General features: G+C 35.2%; 1 protein-coding gene across 40 annotated transcripts in view; it reads right to left on the bottom strand.

Moving 5' to 3' along the window:
* PHF20L1 (PHD finger protein 20 like 1) overlaps positions 1–20,657 on the bottom strand; it is a 70,649-nt gene that overhangs the window by 40,422 nt on the left and 9,570 nt on the right. For 8 of the 40 annotated variants that reach the window (XM_070221290.1, XM_070221289.1, XM_070221291.1 and 5 more), the window contains 6 exons: positions 11,202–11,373; positions 10,973–11,057; positions 7,444–7,532; positions 7,140–7,229; positions 2,895–3,108; positions 2,187–2,315 (listed from right to left, as the gene is read on the bottom strand). In XM_070221290.1, coding sequence (XP_070077391.1) covers positions 2,187–2,315; positions 2,895–3,108; positions 7,140–7,229; positions 7,444–7,532; positions 10,973–11,057; positions 11,202–11,373 — 779 coding nt within the window. 40 annotated transcript variants of the gene reach the window in all.

The following is a 20,657-nucleotide window of genomic DNA, read 5'->3' as shown; positions in this document are numbered from 1 at the left end:
GAAATCAGGTGTAGAATCTCTGTAGGGTGTGTATATGGGGAAGGGAACAGAGACAGTGAATAAATTAATTTTATCCAGTGGCTGGTCCACTTATTTCCAACTAGAACTATTCAAAAAATAAATAAAACGGAGTTGGGGGAAATACATCAGAGCAGCATGAGATGCTGCCATGACTACGCCCTATTCCTCTCAGCAGTGACGGGACAAAAAGACACATAAACGAGCGTGATAAACTTAAAATACACCATAATTCCACAATGAAATCACTATTTTATATTAGTTCTCATCTCTTCTTATGGTCTACAAATGAAATTTACTGTACAGAGGCAAGCCTGAGTTTCAACCATTGAAGACAATCTTATATTATCTATTGTGTTTTTGCATGATAGAGTTGTAACACGAAATCAGAAACAGATGCAGAGAGATGAACTATTAAAAGGATTAACATACATCAAAATCTTCTGAGTAAATAAAAGCAAAAGATCATAACAGTTTCACTTTCGTAAAACCTTACGCTTCTCTACTGCTACCAAACTATCACTTGTCCATTTGAGATTCTCAAGAAGTGCAGACAAAGTCCCTCCACAGAAGCACAGGGTGTTACTAAGCAACCAGTATTAGAACTTCCTTGAGGTACATGGTAAAATGGTTCTTTTCTTCCCACTATTGTCTTTTCAAAGCCATGTGGAGATAACACATCATTGTGTGTCCAGTAATGCACATCTAACAGTATATTGCCTGAAACTAAAATCGGGTTATCCAGATTGTAGGAAAAACTGTGATGTTGGCAAGCTGGCAGGTGCAGTGTCAGTGTCATTTCCATCTTCCTCGATTTTGGCTCCTCCAATAGAGTGGTTTCAATCTTGGTATCACAGGAGTTAGAAGCACTATTTCACTTCTCCACCGTACAAAGCACTGGATTCCATTATTCTAATGCAAAACTGAAGTTTCAAATTGCCATCATAATAACCACTTGGATAACATTTTGGCTTTCTCCAAAGCTAACATTTTCTAAGGAAAAGTTGGAATGGGTGAATTGATTTGAAATATTTCCTGTCCTGGGGCCAAATATATTCTTTATCAGAGAAAGGCACAAAAATAATATTAACAAGTAGAAAGACTAAATATTCTCACCTGCTGAAACCAACGATAATCACTTAGATGAAGACTATACTTAAACAGGGGTTCTAAGGAACCCTCAGCTGCAGAGGCATCTTTCAGTGGGCTTCCTCCACTCTTTAGAAAATGGTCAAAATGTTTAATTTACATTATTCTTGGATCTGACAACGAAATCAATCTTCTTTAAATTATTTAGAATGCCAACAAAGATTTATATAGCTTTATTAGGCCAAAGGTACTGAAAACCATTTTGTCCTTAAAATAAGAACATACGACTGAATAAAGTATTTTAGCTCGCCTTTTAACATATACTCAGAAAAATCAAAAATTGGATATGTTTACAATTTCTTTTTAAGACCAGAGATCATTAGGCTGAATAAGTCTTGGAAGTGATGAGGCCTAGTATGACTGGCCCCAATTTTAAAACTTAAATCCCTTCTTCGACAAACACTAACCAAGCTAGACTTCTCACTGTTTTTCATCATCCTAGCAAACTACTTCCTAAATTACAACAAAGCCCAGAGACAGAAGCCCAGATTCTAGAGACCAACCTGAAGATAAGGATAGAAACTAAAAGAACTTATAGAAGTACTTGTCCATCAGGAATTAACAGATTCAGAAACTGAATTTAACTCAGTATCCATCTTTCGAACCATATATGTTACCATCCTTAATGAGACTGGTCAAGAGTAAGAATGTTTGTAAAATAACATTTAGAACCTCAGACATTATGTCACCTCAGATTGACAAAAGCAGTTAATTCAATTCTGACATAAACTACTTCTACCCACAAGGTGATTTAAAAACTGTGGAATTTTGTAACCTTTGACCCCATCAATCCTCACAACATCCCTGTGAGGTAGGTAGAGGATATGTGATATTTTTCACATTTCACAACAGAAAAAGCTGACAGTATTGAAAGATGATCTTGAAGAAACATAAAGCAACTGTCTTCCCTATTAACCAGTTAGTTACACTAAACCAAAAGACACATTTTGCTTTATTAAAAACAAACTACTCTAAAATCCAACCCTCCATTCCCCCCAAAAAGAAGCATCGTAGTTTACCAGTAATCTTGTTAAGTCGAGCTCTCTTTGCCTGAAAGGAGTTGCCTTGATTATTTTTCCTCTTGTTTGATAATGTGCTCTCTGGCTGTGGAAAGACCATCTTTGGAACGTTCTCTACATGAAGTCCTACTTTTAATAGAATACATATATGAGAGTTTATCTATAATGCAACGTTAAAACACACAATTTTTCTTTAAATAGCAAAACAGTAAAAATACTTCGCACTTATTTTTTTTAATCTAGTGCTTGACAAAGAACTTTGAAAAATACAAATCTCTCCAGACAGATATATTAGAAATAAAAAACTGCTAAGCAGTTATTCTTTAGGAAAGAAAAGCAGAAAGGGAATGACTTACTGCTTTTCCCCCATATTATATACTGACATACATGCAGAAGCATTTAAAAAGTCAAAGAAAAAACACAACACAAACAAAAAAACCAAAAACCTACTACCAAGAAGTTACAAATTAAAATCTCGACTCATTTCTATCAAAGAATATTGAGGGCATCCACCATCAAGTACCCATCTTAGACCATTAATCTCCACGTTTATAAGATGCTAAAAAACGTAACCATCATATTACGCTAGGGAAAAAAGCCTAATAATTTAACCATATAGTCAAACTACAGGTAGCCAAGGGGTTTGACCTATTCACTACATGAGTTCAGCACTGCCATGAGGAGTGAGCGCAAGAACAGATTCTGTACCAAATGTTTCGCTAGATGTGGGCAGGTCTTCCTTCTTCTCAGCTTCTGGAGTGGCTATGGAAGCTGAAGTTTCTTCCTTTTTTGAAGGTACTTTAAACCATTTTCTCTCCTCTCTCTCTTTATCTTTATTGCTGTTAGCGCTGGTTCGAGGTTTGTTCCCTGTTTTATTCTTGGCTGCAGCTGCAGCAGCTGCTTTGACTAAAGCTATCCAATCCTCCAAAGGAAAACACAAAACATGTGAAGCATTAAAAATTAATCAAAATTTAATTACACTAATGAATAAGAACACGTATCACATTTTCAAAGCCACTTTCACTCACACACAAATATAAAAATCGGATTAACCATATTTACAAGGTAAATCATCGACATGGTAGATTATCAAACTTAATAATCTAACGGGTTAGGTGGACTGTATAACCTTAAAATAAAATAGAAAAATATCCTATAATAAATACTCCTTAGATATATTTTCACAGAAAGAAAATCTACACTAGAGGAAACCTCTGACAAACGTGGAACATTACATGACATTCGGCCTTAGTACTTTAGGGCTTAAATGCTGAGTTGCATTTCTTTTCTGTCATAGGGCAGATCATCAAAGAAATAAGAGAAAAATGACTATGTTGCAATTTTTCAAAGATTAAAAGAAATGTATTCCCACTGAGCAAATTACTATTCCTTATTAGGAACAATATGCCACTCAAAGTATGGTCAATTTCACAGAAATCAAGGTATGATTTTGCTATTTTTTTTAAAGTTTTTAAAATTCAGATACCAATTTATCCCAACAGCTTAACACTACTAATGAAAGAAAAAAAGAGCCACTTGACTTGACCAAGGTAAAGTAGTATACACTGTCAGCCTCCAGATTAATTTTCCTCCCTCTACAACTTCCAGGGTCTGTGTTAGCTACCATTCTTCCGAGATGGGAATATTTATTTTCCTGTATTAATTTTTTCAGTTTGTTGCTAAGTAATTTTACTACACATTTTAACTAAAAATGCTTATTGTAAAAAATATGGAAAGATGTAAAGAAGTGCTACTAATATTTAAATTTTTACAATTCAAGAAGATTTATTTTAAACAAATATTCATAATATCTCTACAGAGTTAATCTTCCACTGAGGCCACTAAGCTGTCAAATAGATCACCAATTCCAATACAACCCAAACGCATAATATGTTAAATTCTTAGTTCAAGCAACTAAAAACAATTTCACAACATCAAATGCATTTAACTCATAAGGAACATTAACTAACACAGGTCATTAAGCAATACAGGTTGATGGCTGCTCACTCTTGAAAATATATGGTGAAGACAAAAAGCCTTTAAGAATAAAAATACGTCTCTCCCCCATGATTGAAATGAAGTGAAAACATCATGAGAGTGCACCTAACACGTTCATTCACCAATTCTCTATTGAATACCCCATTATGTATGCCAGGAACCATGCAAAGCATTAATGAGACAACAGGTGCTAAAAGATGCTGCCTAAAAACCCCAGGAACGCCTCGGCCCTGGGGTGACCACATCTTTGCTCCTGCCTGGAAGACACCCAACATCTAGCTTTCCCAGTATTTTAAACCACGTCCACAGTACAAGTCTTATTAGAAAGTGAATTATGACAAAGTTGTGAAAAAAATGTTTCTATCTCTAGTTTGTAAAACAAATAAACAAACAGATGCACTAGTATTCTCCAACCCCAGTTTTACTTACAACCACTTCCTTTTTGGTTCTTCCCATAAGGAATTGACAGGCAAATAAAATTAACTATAAAACAATGTGACAGGAGGGATAGCAGGGAAACAAACAAAATATTCTGAAAGAACGAAGGAGAAAAGATTAATTTTGACTGAAGAGAAAGCCTAGGGCAAGGCTTCAGGGAAAACGGCAGATGAGTTGAACCCTGAAGTAGGAATTTACCAGGGAAAAGGGCAGAGGAAAAGGAGTAAAAGGGCACTCCAAGCAAAAGGAAAACCATTAAAGAAGGGCATGGCAGTCCAAGTGTACACGAAGGAGAAAGAGAGGTTCACAGGTCACGGAGCAATCTGGGCAGCTAACAGTTTTATGGCTAAGTTAAGCCTTGAGACTGACGTTTAAACAGTGAAAAAAGAAAGCACCGCCAACGAAAAAGACTGAGAGAGCAATCAACAAGACACAAGAGAAACAAGAATAAGAACAACCAGACAAGCAGAGAAAAGTGCTAAACTCAGAAGAGATCCTACATTTGCAGTCTTATTCAGAGAAGAGTAGTTAATTCTGGGTTCCACAATGTGGGAAAATTTCAGTTGTTCGAGAAATGCTGAAAAACGCCAGGGGTAAATTCCATCCCAGTTGTTTTCTATCTCCAATAAAGAAAAAATTAGGAGAGAGAGATTCCTGTTGTACCTTGTAAAAGTAAAATTAGATATAAAAAACAGTTCTTGATCATACGACTTTAATAATCATGGGAATCACTGCAGTTGTGTGATTAAAAAATTCTCCCATTATTTTGCTCTTCTGTTTTTAAATAAGATGCACTATCAAAAATAGCTGGTGTGATCCTTCCATGAATTAAAACTAATGAGATGCGTCAAAGTTCCCTGTAGATAACACAATAGTGAGCACAGTTTGAAATCAGATGTGAGTTTGGTCCCTCTGCACATTATGGCTGAGTGCAATTTAAAGTACATCAGTCAGTTCTCTAACTTCTGAATTCCTCAACTGTAAAACAGAAATATGAATCATACCTGCATCAAAGGATTTGCTACGAAAATCAAATAAAACAATAGACAGAAAAAATGTTTTCTAACTAGTAATGGATCTTATGAGACAACTCACTCTTTAACTCTAGCGAGTTCTGGTGTAAATTTCCTATCAGTACACTCTCAAGAAGAAGAGAGGAGAGAAAAAGCTATAGAAAGTTTAGAGCAGAACATTTCCATTGTGCATTTGATGCCTTATCTTTTGCTTGTTTTGTAAAAAACAAATTTTACTGTCTATCTTTATAAAGGAATTCTCCAAGTACTCAATATCTAGAAGGTAATATGCAAAGCTGGATTCTCTTAGCACTGCCCAAACAACTCCCGCTTTAGATGAAAACAAGTCAAAAACTTGTTGGGAAAAAAAAGACACTCATAAAATGAGAGCACGTTATAAAAGACAACTTTACAAATATTTTTTATGTGCTTGTAAATAAAAATTATGAAGAAAAATGTAAAATTAAGGGAAATATACAGCTACCCATCTTTTCTCCAGTAGTCTATGTTTTGGCATTGATTTTAATGCTAACATACATCACGATGTGTGCCAGATGGTTTGTGCCATCTCAGAAACATCTGAATAACCAGAGGAACAAAATAATAGTTTTGAAACAAAAAAGTTGAGAATTTTGTTTAATTAAACAAATATATACTAAACTAAGTTCCCAATGTTTTAATCAGTCTTTCTAGGCAATAACCAAGAAATCACACCACTGAATGCTTAAAAGAATATTTTATTTATACATACAAGTAGGAAGACACAAAGCAATTTCCTGATCAAAAGTATTTCCATTTTAAATTGCATTTCCATATTAACCGGGGAAAAAACCTCCGCTAGCTGATCATTTCAAAACTAAATTTTTGAAAACAAGGTGATTTAAAACAATCGCACTTCTCAGAAGATGTCAGGACTGATTTTTTAAATGCAGTGGTCTACATGTCTAGATGACTAAATGTACACACTTGACTGGAGCTAACCAGGTGATGTCAACACAGTTCAGGATGACATTTTTCACTGCATGGGATGGAACAAATATGTAGCATATTTCTACATTAAGACATTTTTATAGATTACTTGCAATTTCTGAAAATTAATTGTAGGTCCAGGTGCTGAAAATCCCAAATAACAGCAGAACATAAAAGAAAATATTTTAAATTTCTATTGGCACCTTTTCTTTCCAGTATTTCAGGAAACATATTCAACCAATGGAATTCACGGTTTTAACTTCATCCCAGATTCTCCTTCAAATGCTTACCGTTCATTCTTGCTTTGAGCAGTGACAAAGCATGTAATACACTGCTTACATCATGACTCAGAGAGCCCTACCTGAAACAGCCTACAGAGTGTCAGGTAAGCGCCTTTTAAAAGATGATTAATGACTATGATTTATAGAAGGAAAGAAGAAGATAAACTCAATATAAAATTTTATATTAAAAATTAACTTTCTAAATGATACTATATACCAGAAAAAACAAAATGAAATTAAAAAAAGGCACTTACCTCACTTCCCATAGACTGGTTACACGATCCAGCTGGGTCGATAGGACAACACCAGCTTAGTGGATGCTGGGATTTCACCTGGAACAGAAACTAGTGACCTATAACTTTAGCAGGTCTAAAACCAAATAAGCAAAAATCAAGTGTATGATTTATTTTACATTCTAAGCTTCTTTTTCTTGCTGCTATTTGGGGCTATCAGCACATAATCCTACAATTAGTTCATTTTAAAATATACATATTTTTTGCTCAGTCACCATTCAAGAAGCGACCCCTTTGTGTAGCTAGGAATGCTGAACACTCTTACCTGCCCCTTAGCATCCTCAGGCATGGCTTTAATGTGCATTCTTTTTAAACAACGAATTACTCCATCATAAAACTGAACTGTGAATGTTCCTGAAACAGGAGCAAGTCAGAATCATTAGGAAATACAATTTAGTCTTACAGCAACACTTGAAATCTAACAAGTAATGCCTTGATAGAAATACTCTGTAATTGTAATAATTGCAAACATACACCCCTGTTAAGAACGCCATGACATTAAGTTTATCTTCTCTTTCCTTCTTTTCCCTAAAAACAACTCTGATTTCCCTTAACAAGTGCACCAATTAAATCTTGACAAGTTAAATGCATGTAATTCTGATTTTGACTCAAGGATTTTAAAATTTATTTTGTAATAATTTGAATATATGTTTAAATAATATGTCAGGCAAGTTATACCTGACAAAAATAAAATCATTATTTACAGAAATGTATAATATTTCTATAAGAGCTATCATTTGTTCTCTTTCAAAGTTTCTAAATAACAGAGAAAGATCTGATAGAAGAAAAAATCATTTTCTCAGGAAAGAACTATTCCTTTGGCAAATATTAATGAACTGGCAAATGAGAATTAAAGATTCACAGGCTTTTAAGCTAGAAAATACCTTACAGATGATCTAGATAAAAGTCTTCCTGTGCAGATTAGAACACTGGATTCCAGGGAGGCTAAAAACTGCATCCAGCGACAGCCAGCTAAGCAGCTGCACAGCCATAACTAACACCACCGACCCCACGCCCTTCCCACTAACTCATCCTGCTTTTAGGACTCAAGATTCCATTTGCATGACTATTACAAAGCACGTTCACTTTTTCTTACAGACTTCATGCTTTCAAGTCAATAAAAGTCAGTACTATTAGAAAACATACAAACTACATAAATTTTATCTTATGGAAATTCCAATGTTTTTCTATCATTTCCTGTACAAATGAGGGCAGAGTGCCACTTTAAGTAAACAGATGTTTGACCTTTACAAAAGAAGTATAAACAATAAACGTGATAACTGGTATGACTGGCTTTGAAGCCGGCATCAAAGCCAATGACATATGTGCAAAGACTTTTTTTTTTGTAACTTGAATAACACCATTTGATTACATATCTTTCCATACTTAGCATAAAACACAATACTGCAGATATAAAGATCTAAACCCAAGTTAGGAAAAAACTATCCATTGAATGGCAAGGATATAAAGACATTAGGAAAACTGTGAGAATGCCAATGGTACATACACCTCACACAACCATCAATCCTGCAACGTCCTCCCCTGTCTTCAGTACAGCGTTCCAGACCAGAGCGGGCTCTCACTACGCTCACGTGCACTCACCCCTGCCTGCTGTGGCTCACACTGTATCCTCTGTTGTGATCCGCTTCTCTTTCCCTAACTCCATCCCACTCTTCAAGGATCAGCTCTTCAAATTCCACTCACCATCTGAAAACTTCTCTGCTCTCTCCAGTCTACACTGATTTGCCCCTTCTCTTCAACTTCTTTAAGACATATTACAAATACCTAAATACTCACATTTGCTAGTTTTGTTTAGCCTTTGCAGTGAATACAAGGCTTCTTGAGGGCTTCCTTCTTTGGAGAGGTGGGGGCAGGCTCATCTATCACGTGGGGCATACAGAAATCACAAACTAAATACATCTAGTGGAGATTTTTTAAAAAGCAAATATATCTGCCAATATTTCACTAACGGCTCACTCATACTACTCCTGAAATGACAGAGATTACAATCAGTTCCATCACTCTTCCACTAATGTAAGCTTAATTTTCTATATTACAAGCCCATGAACAAATGGGACAGGATAAAGAATGAGAGCGGTTTTGCTTCTGAGTGTGTGGTATGTGTGTATGCACGTACTTAGATGCGCATACTACCATAGAGCTTTAAGCATGGAAGGAAGGTCCCCAAGCTCTCCACACTTAAAGAAACCACTCTCAATTAAAATAGACAGCATTGTTTAATTTCGCTTTGTTTAGGATGGATCCTATTATCCAAGAGAACCGATTCATTAATTCTTCCTTTCCTTCTGCAAATTGTTACTGACTGCCTACTTGGTGCTAGGCCCTGGGCTAGAAACTTGGGGAGCCTATGTGTGTAAGACATGGGAATATAAACTCCGTAACACAGCTCTCCACAACTGTTAAGTGCACAGTGAGATAAAGGTCCTCCTAGAAAAGGAAAAGTAACCCGCAAACCCATCAACTGAGATGTCCCTGAACTCTTCTGGTAATATGGTGACTATTGGTAATAAAATCATAGTCCTATTTGTTATTTCAATTCACTAAAACAAGAAATTGAAATAAGGCCTTTGTAAAGTTATATCATAGTTTTTAACTGGACAACCACAATTTACTTTTTCATACCTACCATTCTTTATTATATCTCTTTTTAAATGTCCTGCTCGTCTATCTTCTCTTACCTCCTATTTTTTCTCAAGTTTGTTGTTAATTTAAATCCTCAGCTTAAATCCCCTCCATGGATCGCATCACCTCCAAGCAAAATTCAAATTCTTTAGCAAGATTACAAGATACTTCATACACAGACCCTTGCTTCCCTCTCCAACCTCCTCTGCTATTCTGTTCCCTTTAAAGGAGTCCTGCACTCCAGTCACAGGGAAGACTCGCAGTTCCTGGAAAATCGCACGCCCATCTTCCATTCTTTACATTAGCCATTTCTTCTGCCAGAAAAGCGTTTCCATTCCTTCTTTATCTAGCTAACTTGTTTGTCTTTTAAGATTCCATTTAAAGGAAGTGTCCCCTTACTTATATTTAAGCATATTTCCAATAATAATTTAAATATTAGTTCTCATGCCTTTCCAAATTCATCAGTCTACAAGTTCTTTTTTTAAAATTCATTATCTGTCCAACAGATTTACTCATCTTATACTACACTAACACACTGATTTCTGTGCTATTTTCAACATTTCTAATCAATTCAGTAATTTTTGCTCAGTATCAGTATTAGATATCAAAAAGGCTATTAGGAAAATTAACTCGCAATTACCTATAGAAATTAAGAAAAAAAAGATGGAGGAAAGATGCAAAAAAGGAAATCCTTAACTGCTGAAGTTCCCCACTCTTTTCACAGAAAATATTGTACCATATTTCACTTCCAAGTTGAACTGACTTGACTTTCCCCGTATCTTTAACCTTTCCTCACACTCTGGTTGAGATGCTCATAAAAATAACTTAGCCAACAAAACAGAAACAGAGAAGTAGAAACAAAATGCATATTATACACCTGTGAACTGAAAGCTGAAAAATCTTAACCGTTTACCTCCATTAATTTAAACAGTTTATTTAGGCAGTAAGTATAGAACGTGCCCTCTTATTCTATACAACACATAACAAAGTAAATGCTCCCCAAAAAAGAATATTGGCCTGAAATTCATTAAGTATAAAACAAAGAGAAGTAACAGCTATATGTAACAATTACATACATTAATTAAAATTAGAAATACAATTAAATTTTACTATTGATACCATTTTAAATCTCAGATCATTTAAATACATACCTTCTTTGTTAATTGCTTCAATCTTGGCAGGGTAATAGCGACAGTCTGTCCAACGAGCCAGAACTTCTTCTCCGGCTTTAAAATCCTATTTTAAACAACTTTTAAGATCAATACCATGTATAAAAAAATAAGCATTTCCTTAATAAAAACAAGCTTTTGTAAATTTAACAGAATTCCTTTTAAAATATATCATTACACATCTAGCAAATGGAAAAAGTTTGCTACTCACAAAGAAATCCTCCTCATCTTTCAGCCCTTCTTTTCTTAATGCAGGTCTCTCAAGGGGTCGCAATCTGTTACTATCCCAGTAAATCCATTCATCATAACGATGACTCCAGCGCTCAAAATGGACCAACATCTTTCCCTCCTCATAGTCAATTTTTTCAATTCGTGATGGATACCTGAAAAATAAGAGTTTCATATCACTTGAAATCAACAATACAATGAGACTTATGCACCCCTATGTTCACTGCAGCACTATTCACAATAGCCAAGACGTGGAAGTAACCCAAGTGCCCATTGACTGACAAGTGGATAAAGAAGATGTGGTGTATATATACAATGGAATACTACTCAGCCATAAAAAAAAAACAAAATTGTAATTGTCCCATTTGCAACAACATGGATGGACCTTGAGGGTATTATGTTAAGCAAACAGACAAACACCACATGATTTCAAGCATTTGTGGAAGATAAACAAACATACAGACAAAGAGAACAGTTTAGTGGTTACCAGAGGGAAGGGGTTTGCGGGATGGACACAAGGAGTGAAGGGGCACATTTATATGACCACTGACAAATAATAATGTACAACTGAAATATCACAATGTGATAAACTATTACGACCTCAATAAAAAAAAAATCCTAAAAACAAAAAGAGCTTCATATCAAGAGAAAATTCTTACATTTGTTTACAAAAAGTATTAAAAAGTATGAAATATTGGTTACCATTAAAACCATAAACAATATGGATCCATATTTTTACACTACTGGACCAGCAAAGTTTGCTTTATTATTTTTGTCTCTTTTTTTTAAACGACCGTTCTCAATACCTAATGAAATAAATGCTTTAATACACTCCCAGTGGAAATATAAATTACTGCGCTGTCTTGGGAAGTAATTTGATAACAAGCTTCAAGAGTCTTAAACATATTTCTACTTATTGACCCAATAACTGTAATTCTGGAACTATATATATGAAACACCTCTAACAAAAAAGAAAATAGAAACCACCTAAAACTATGGTTAGGAAAACTGAAGGCTGTAAAGCTATAAAAACAATGGTATATCCACTGAATGGAATATCACATGGTCTTTAAATGCGGTATTTACAAATAATTTATAATACGGGAAAATGTAAAAAAGAAGTAGCACTATGTTCAGTAGAATTATAAGTATGTAAAATAAATTTGTCTAGCAAAAAATACCAACATGAACATTTGTCTTTATATAGCATAAAAGCAGTCTGTCTCTTCTATTTTTCTATATTTTCCAAGATTTTATAAGGAGCATCAGCGATGGCAGGGAAAGCTCAAACCTTAAATGTAAAAATACAAAAACCACATCACATTGTTCTGTCTTCATGTGTGATGATTCTTCCACGATTAATTCCAAAATAGAAATTAGTTCACTTGAAACTTTTAACAAAGAAAACGTCTTCATCATTCCTAATGTATTAAATGTTCAGATGACTCAAATTTTTTTTAAAAAATATCATTAAATAACCTTAAGAATTCAATAGCAGCACATGGTAGATGACAGCCATAACAGTTTCTCCTATTTTTGCTAGTTTTTGATGAATCTGGAATTTTTCTTTTCCCTGTGGAAGCACGCCAAACCTTTCACAAGAGAAATTTAGGACCCGTCGCTACCTGCTTCACAGCTCACTCGTGCTCTTTGAGGCTCTTTGCACAGCTCAGGGTTCCTGAACCGTTCTCTGGTATAGCTTCTTTCCCCACTTTGGTTTAACAATACCAAATGGTCTGGATTCCTCACACACACCATGCTCTGACACACATTTGTGCTTTAGACACTGTTCTTTCTGCCTGGCCCTACGCTGCCCTTGCCTTCCTTTGTATACTCGTCATCACTTGTGTGAAGACTTCCCCAACTGCCCTCCCCCTGCTGCTCTCATTGCACCCACGCCATCAGAATCACCTCTGGACAGACTGCCAAACCTTGAGATGTTGACACATTCGACACAAAAAAGGGCCCCACAGTCAAATATGCTAAGAAAATACTGGATTAAAAGAAGACAAACTGCTTAGATGGAGACCAAGCATTCGCTATTACCAAACTTAAAGAACTATGTACCCCTTTTATCACGGAATATTATTCACACTTCTCGGGACAGTACAGATCTAAGGAAGATGAGGTTAGAAGCTACTCTGGCCTGTGAGCTTCAGGGAATAACTAAGTCACATCCACCTCTGTTCCCCAGCATCTAGCACAGTGACAGACCATACCAGCCACTCAGGGAATGTTCAACATGAACAAAAAGTGGTGTTAGATGAACACAATCTACACGTTTCTTCAGAGCTAAGAAGGCTGTCACCTCAACTATAACCTTAAGTTAGATCGTACTCTTAGTTTTCTTGGGGAAGTGAGTGTGGGTGAGGGAACATTTTGTTAAAGAAAAGCATAAAAACAAGAAAACCTGGGGAATTAACATAATCCCTGAGGTGCACAACACGCCGACTCCAACCATTTAGAATCGATGCTATAAAGCTTGTTTTTTGCAGTGTTGCTCTGATTTGGTTTTGCTGTTCTGGTTTTTAAAACATAAAAATTGCCAATAGCAGTAAGGGAAGCCTAGAGATAAGGTTGTCCTTTAGTTTATTTTTCAACATGCACTAGCCACTTTATTATAAAGAGATTTTCTATCAACTATAAAAATTGGTAAATTTCTAATTTCATATGTTTATTATCACATCTTTTTAATTTTGAACAAAAAATAAGGGTTTTATTCTCTAGGTTCCTTCGAATTCTAAATGTAGTCGTGCACCGCATAACAACGTTGCAGTCAATGAAGAACCACATACACGATGTTGGTCCCATAAGATTAGTAGCACAGAGCCTAGGTGTGCAGCAGGCTATTCCATCTAGGTTTGTCTAAGTACACTCTATGATGTTCCCACAACGATGAAATCACCTAACGACGAATTTCTCAGAATGTATCCCCATCATTAAGCAACACACGACTGTACACAACTCTGTATTTTTGAAACATTTCTCAAAGTCATAACAGTCCACAGTAACAGAGTCAAACACATCTTTATTTTCATAACATGACTGAATTCAGCAAAGAGTCAGAATCTGAGTTCAAATAACAAATCTGGATTGCATTTTTAAGTAACTTAAGAGTTTTCCTAAAATATTTCAAATTCTCTTGGCTAAGAGGATGCCTGACGTAACCACCAGACTAAAAATTCTATTTCAGGGAACTACTTCAGGATAATTTACAGCATGTTATACTCCTTACATAAATATCTAGAGATTGATATGCAAACTTCAATGAAGGCCAAGATTTAAATAAGTAACACGAATATCCAAGGTTATTATCTGTTTTAATTTTTATAGTTTACTAATCAAATTTTGAATCTTAAATAAAAGAGCCATAAATATTACCATTATCAAGAATCTCCAAATTTCTGTTCATTCATTCAACATACATTTGGGCATCTAATAAGATTAAGGCACTTACGAGGCACTCTGGGTAGGTAAAAAGGAAACACTATTAACTTCTACCTTCAAGGAGCTTAGCTTAGAGTCAGACGAGAAGAGAGAGAAGAATCAGAATATTTACTAAGAGTCACATGTGTGTCAGGCTCTATGTTCTTTCCTCACTGAGTGTCAACTGCTCTGTATATACTTTTATCTCATTGGACCCTGGTAACCATCCAAAGTACAGATAACAGTCCCCAATTAACAGAGGAAGACTGTCCCAGAATATATGTAGAGTATTCAAAGCCAAAACTAACTGGCACTAAAGGCTATATAGGAGAAATGGGACAAGGTCTGTATCAAAGTAATTACATCATACATGGTAAACTGGGAAGAACATACAAAAATTGTACATAAGAAACTATTAGTAATTGTTTAGAGAAAATTGAGGAGTTCAATGAAAGTCCTTGGGAGACATTATCTACATTGGTCTTGGTGGGAGACTTCTAGGATTTAGACTTAATGAGCATGGTACAAAGTGTACACACAGAGCATAACTCATTTATTCAATCAATGCTCATTTACTTAAAACATCATGCTGCTCAGGGTTAGGCCATCAGCCAGACAAGGAGGATTCAGAGACAAGAAGGATGTAGTTTCCATCCTCAAGGACCTCCTGGTCAGAGACTGGAGAGGCAATTCAAGGAAACAGTTCCCTTTGGCTAGATGACACCGTAAGTAGGAAGGTGAATAAAGGAGAATAGTGGGACATCAGATTGGACTGATTAGCTAGGTTCAAACTAAAGAGCTTTGAAATAGCAAATCAATCAAATGACCCTTAATTCTACAAACAACAGGGAATCCCTTAATGTTTGTACTTAATTTGATTATCAGTTACACCTCAGAAGAAATCCTAACATCAAAATCTTTGCTATACAGGGTAAACTGCACAAAATGGCAATTTATTACATAGTCCCATACAGTAAAACGACCTCCCTGTTCTGGCAGATGGCCCATAGTAACAATGCTTTGATACACATAGTAAATGAAAAATACTGTTGAACAAATGTATTCACAAATGCCTATGTTGAAATACAGCAACATTATTTTGATGCTTGATTTATGTTTTATAATAATTGAGTGTGACTGGAATGTAATATTTTTCTTGCTGAATGTGGAAGATGCAGTGATAGTGTTTTTGTTTTGTCATTTTTTTAAAGGCTGAATCATGGAAAGCTGTTAGAGTAAAGAATCGTGATTAGACTGAGTCCCAGACATTTATAAATGATTTGGGAAAAGATCTCAGAAGTGGGAGATGTATTTTGGAGTTAAAACAATCAGGGATAAGAAGAAAAAAAACACTACAGTTGGCATCTCTCAAGGGTTCAAAAGAAAAAAATGGAGAGAAGGCAACCTCAATGCCAAAATTCTACATAGAGCTTTCTTACCCCATATCATCTGTTACTGCAAAAAAACATGAAATTTCCACTATCAGCTTCCCTAGTCTAACCCCACTTCAAAATGCAAGCACTGCATAAACGATATTTCCTTGTACAGAAAACAGGGACTGCCTCCACTGCTCTGGCCTACCTTGCTCTCATATCTTTCATACTTGAATCCTAGAAAACAGAGTTTACTCTCAGCAAACTTAAGAAAAAACAATCCACCCTAAAATTGGCTGTTAGCATTCAGAAAGACTGAGAAGAGTTTAACAACGATTCTTCTTGAATTTAACAGAATTTTCATACATGCAATTCTACTCTTGTAATCCTTCATTTGACTTCTTGGGACCCTTTCTGAATCAGTGTGGCCAAAGTCCTCTAATGGTCAAGTTAAACTGTGGCTATAAGTACAAAGTAGAGCAAGGTCATCACAAGAATAAAAATTGTTTCACCTTCTCTGAACTCTTGTAACAGTTTATTGCCTCATCTTACCAGCATTTTAACACTGTCACTGGTGCCTCACACTTGTACAAGATTGTTCAGAGAGTAGCAAGACCTATGGATTCTAGATTAACCCTGTAATCCAGTCAGAACCAGACACTGACCAAAGAGGTCACCTATACACTGAATATACTGTGTCAGCTCCCTGACGATATCAACTCTTGAGGGTTCTCAAAACACAAAGAGAACATGAGAAACCTAAAGTGGGAATGACTGTTACAGATGAATTCCTGTGCTGGCTTACACTGTGAACTGTTTTACATGGGCAGGTCCTGACTCACTCACTCGATCAGGAGACCACGATTCCCTGAGGCTGTATGCAAAATGCTGTGTGTCTGGTGTAGACATAAACGAGTATGTCTCTTGAGGTGGAGTTCTCAACTTTAATCAGATTTTCAAAGGGGTCCATGATCAAAAAAAAGAAACTTCTGGAAGGCAAGATCATCTATTAACACTCAAACCATAGGTGTTCCATTATCCTTGGAAGAAATAAAGAAATGATGGGCATGCAGCTATGCCAGAAGTATAATCTGACAAACTGAAAAAAAATTCCATTATAGTCAATGCAGTAGCAGTAAAACACTTAAATCTTATTTGAATTTAGGGAACTCATTCTATTTGTCATCTAGTTTGATATACCCAGACTTTTATCTGTACTGATAAAGTCAACGATGAGGAAATGACAAGGAAATTCCTTGATACACTTAAGGCCTAGCATCTCTTGCACTTAAGGCAAAGGAGAGAGTTGCTACTACTCATTGATAGGTTACAATCCAGTAAGCAAGGCCAGATAACATTATCAAATGTCCTAAAGACCATCAGAACTCACTAGGGGATTTAACTAATCATTTGAATCAGTATCATATTAATCAAAAAGACAAAGTATCTGTAAAAATTGCCCAATAAATTATTCAAATTGTGTATTTTAAATAATAGTTCTTTTCTTGTTTATACTAAAATTTCTAATTTATATAAATTTCAAAATTGACAGTTCCTCATTCATTTCATTTAACTCAACAAACATTCAACTGCTAATTCACTATGTATCAGACACCGAGGTAGGAATCAAACTACAAACACGACATTATTCCAATCAAAACTCAAATTCAAAAGGAAGGGGAGAGAAAAAGAGAAACAAGTTAAAATTACAATATAATGTAATAGCTAGTATAATAAAACATATTACAGAAAGAGTATCTAAATTAGATGTTCTCTTGGAGAAAGCAGTTCTTTAATTTTTTAAGAAAGAAATACATTTGAAATACGACTTAAACATAATCTAAATGTTAGCAGAATCTTAGGAAGTCAGGATTAACAATTCAAAACAGTTTTGTGGACAAGAACTTCCTAAGTAAGAAACTCTAACACAGTGTCATAAAAAATGACTAAAACACCTTAGAAGAACTACAGATAGAGAGGTAAGAACTTCCTTACACATGATTGTCAGGGAGAAGATTATGTGCCAAATAATAAAAATTAATGTAATCCAAAGCAAACAGAATATTCTTGTAACCTAATAACAGTTTAAAATTCTTAGCTTTCTGGAAGCACTTTAAATTTACATTTATGCTTTATGATTTTCAAGTGTTTTCTCTCCCATTTACTCATTGATTCTAACTACAAAAACAATGTCACCTAACGCTATTATAGTATTTTTAGATGAAGTGCTTTCAGATACTGCATGTTAATGTTTCACACTTCAAGAACAACACTGAAAACAAAAGTCTTTTGATTAATTCAATCTGATATTCCAAAAGTATAAATACAAAAGAATCTAGAATTTCAACATGCAAATGATAGCTTGTATGTCAAAATCACATTCTTCAACACTGAATTCTAAGGGTCTCGCCACATTATCCCTCAGGTCCTCTTTTTAGATCCATTCATCCCCAGAACACACGCCCAGTACAAGCTCTCAGACTGCCCTGCTTCCTACCTGTCCACAAGCTTTGCAGCAAAGAACAGGTAAGATCAGAGTTAACTACGTGTTTTCCTTTAGAATCTTGTGGCAGTCCCCTTTCAAATTAAGGTTTCATTTCAGATCAGTGACTTAAATTCCTGTTCCTCTACTTCCTTAGCACCTGAATCTCCTGCCATGCCTACATTCATTCATACCCTCAGGTCTAAGCAAACCAAAGTGCCTACACCACAGCCTCTATACTCACTACCATGTCCTACTGTAACAATCAATCAGACTATCCAGAATTCCTTTTCCATTCTACCAAAACACATCAACAGTATTTCACTGAGTTTCTGCGCTTCCCGTGAGCTGTTCAGAATAACATAACCAAATTCTTTGTTACTTTGTCACAAAACTCTGAACTCTAGCAGGCTGCAGTCCACCCAGTTTTTATTTCTTAAAATTTAGCACTTAAAAAATCATTTTTCTACAACACATAGCCATATATGTCTACATGCCTATCGATTAAAGCTTTAAGAATTTACACCGACTCCTCTCCCACCAGATTCTACTTTCTTAGAATAACTAATGCTCACGCTATTATTATTATTAAAGCTAACACTTATTAAGTGCCTACCACTCGGCAGAACCCATGCTAAGCTCTTCACATGCACTGTCTTGCTTAATCCTCAAAGGACCCTTTGAGTTAGTTACTACCATTGTCCCCAGGTATTAAAGGGAGGTCACGGAGTCGCTGAAAGGTTAAGGAACTTGCTCAAGTAAAAACAGGTAATAAGTGGTGGATTCCTGAACTGAGATTTGTCTGTCCTTAAAGACTGTGCTTTTGATAATTATACATTCTGCACCTCGCAACTGATGATTTTCAGCTCTTGTCCCACTTAACTGCAGTGTTTCAAATATAGGGGGCTCTTTACCCAAGAGGTACTGAAAACAGATAAAAACAGTATGAAACTCAAATTACGTATCTCTTTATTTTTTCTTGCAAATTTAACGTTAATCTTCTGCTTTTGATATAAACAGTACCTAAAGTTGGTTTTTGTTAGCCCAGGAGAGTATGGAAAACAGCTTTTATTATATTGTACACAATAAATAGCCCCCCATGCAGAAAAAGACTAAGCAAAGCAAAAAGGCTCTTTTATTATTAAAATTTCTCAAAACAAAAGGCACACTGCATCTCAACTATGCCTAAGTATGAAACATCATCAGATTATTAAAATGAAAAAGTCTGAGAAAGGAAAGTAGTTTAAATTTTATGATGTTTGAAAATTGTCATAAGATAAAAATTTAAAATTAAGATAGGACATTTAGGATATGATTTGTCATAGAACTCTTGAAAAATACTAGGTGACTTTAAAAATGAAATGAAATTTGCTAATCTAGTTTGAAAAATATCATTCTATGCTTAGTTTTCAACCAGTAAATCATAATTCTATTTTTTTTTTTTGCAATGGTAACCAGATTTCATGATATCCTCAAAACTTTTGGGTTCATTCTTTATCAACCCACCAAAATTCAATAAACTTTGCTGGGCACCTCTTATGAGTTAACAGGGGCTACGCCATGTATATTTATCATTTCATATAAGTAGCTTATACTTCAGTACCTTAGCTAACCATGATGTACTAGAAACATATTCATTTTTAATGGAAGAGGGTTGATTTTTGGCAATGAGAAAACAGACACACTGAATATTATATAAATATGTACATTCTTTCTTCAATTTTACTGTAACAAGTCTCTCAAAGTTGAGTTAACTATAATTACTGAAATAACATAACACTTGCATATCAATTTCTAATTTAATGAAAATAAAACTTTCATGTGCTAATGATCTGTGGGAGGTGGTCTCAGGGATGGTCAATAGTCCTTCAAAAATAAAGTCACTTAAAAATACTAAAACACTGGGATCCTTATAAAGAATAGCAAAACTAAGCTGCCTTTTCAATATCATGTTAATTTCTTTTAACACTTTAATTTCTTTGAAACTTAAAACTAGTATTTTCACCCTCAGTTAAAAAATAAATCATTTAAAAACAAAATTAAAAACCCTTAAGTATCTGCAGATATCAGTTCTGTCTACTCAGCAAAACTAGAATTGCAAAACATTCTTTTTAGTAGAGTTGACTACCACTGCAGATAAATTATTTCCCAACTAGTG

This window comes from Equus caballus, chromosome 9, assembly GCF_041296265.1.
Source record: "Equus caballus isolate H_3958 breed thoroughbred chromosome 9, TB-T2T, whole genome shotgun sequence".
In the NCBI taxonomy this organism is placed as follows: domain Eukaryota; kingdom Metazoa; phylum Chordata; class Mammalia; order Perissodactyla; family Equidae; genus Equus; species Equus caballus.
Note: the sequence above shows the minus strand (reverse complement) of the source record. Positions and strands in the feature narration are given on the sequence as shown.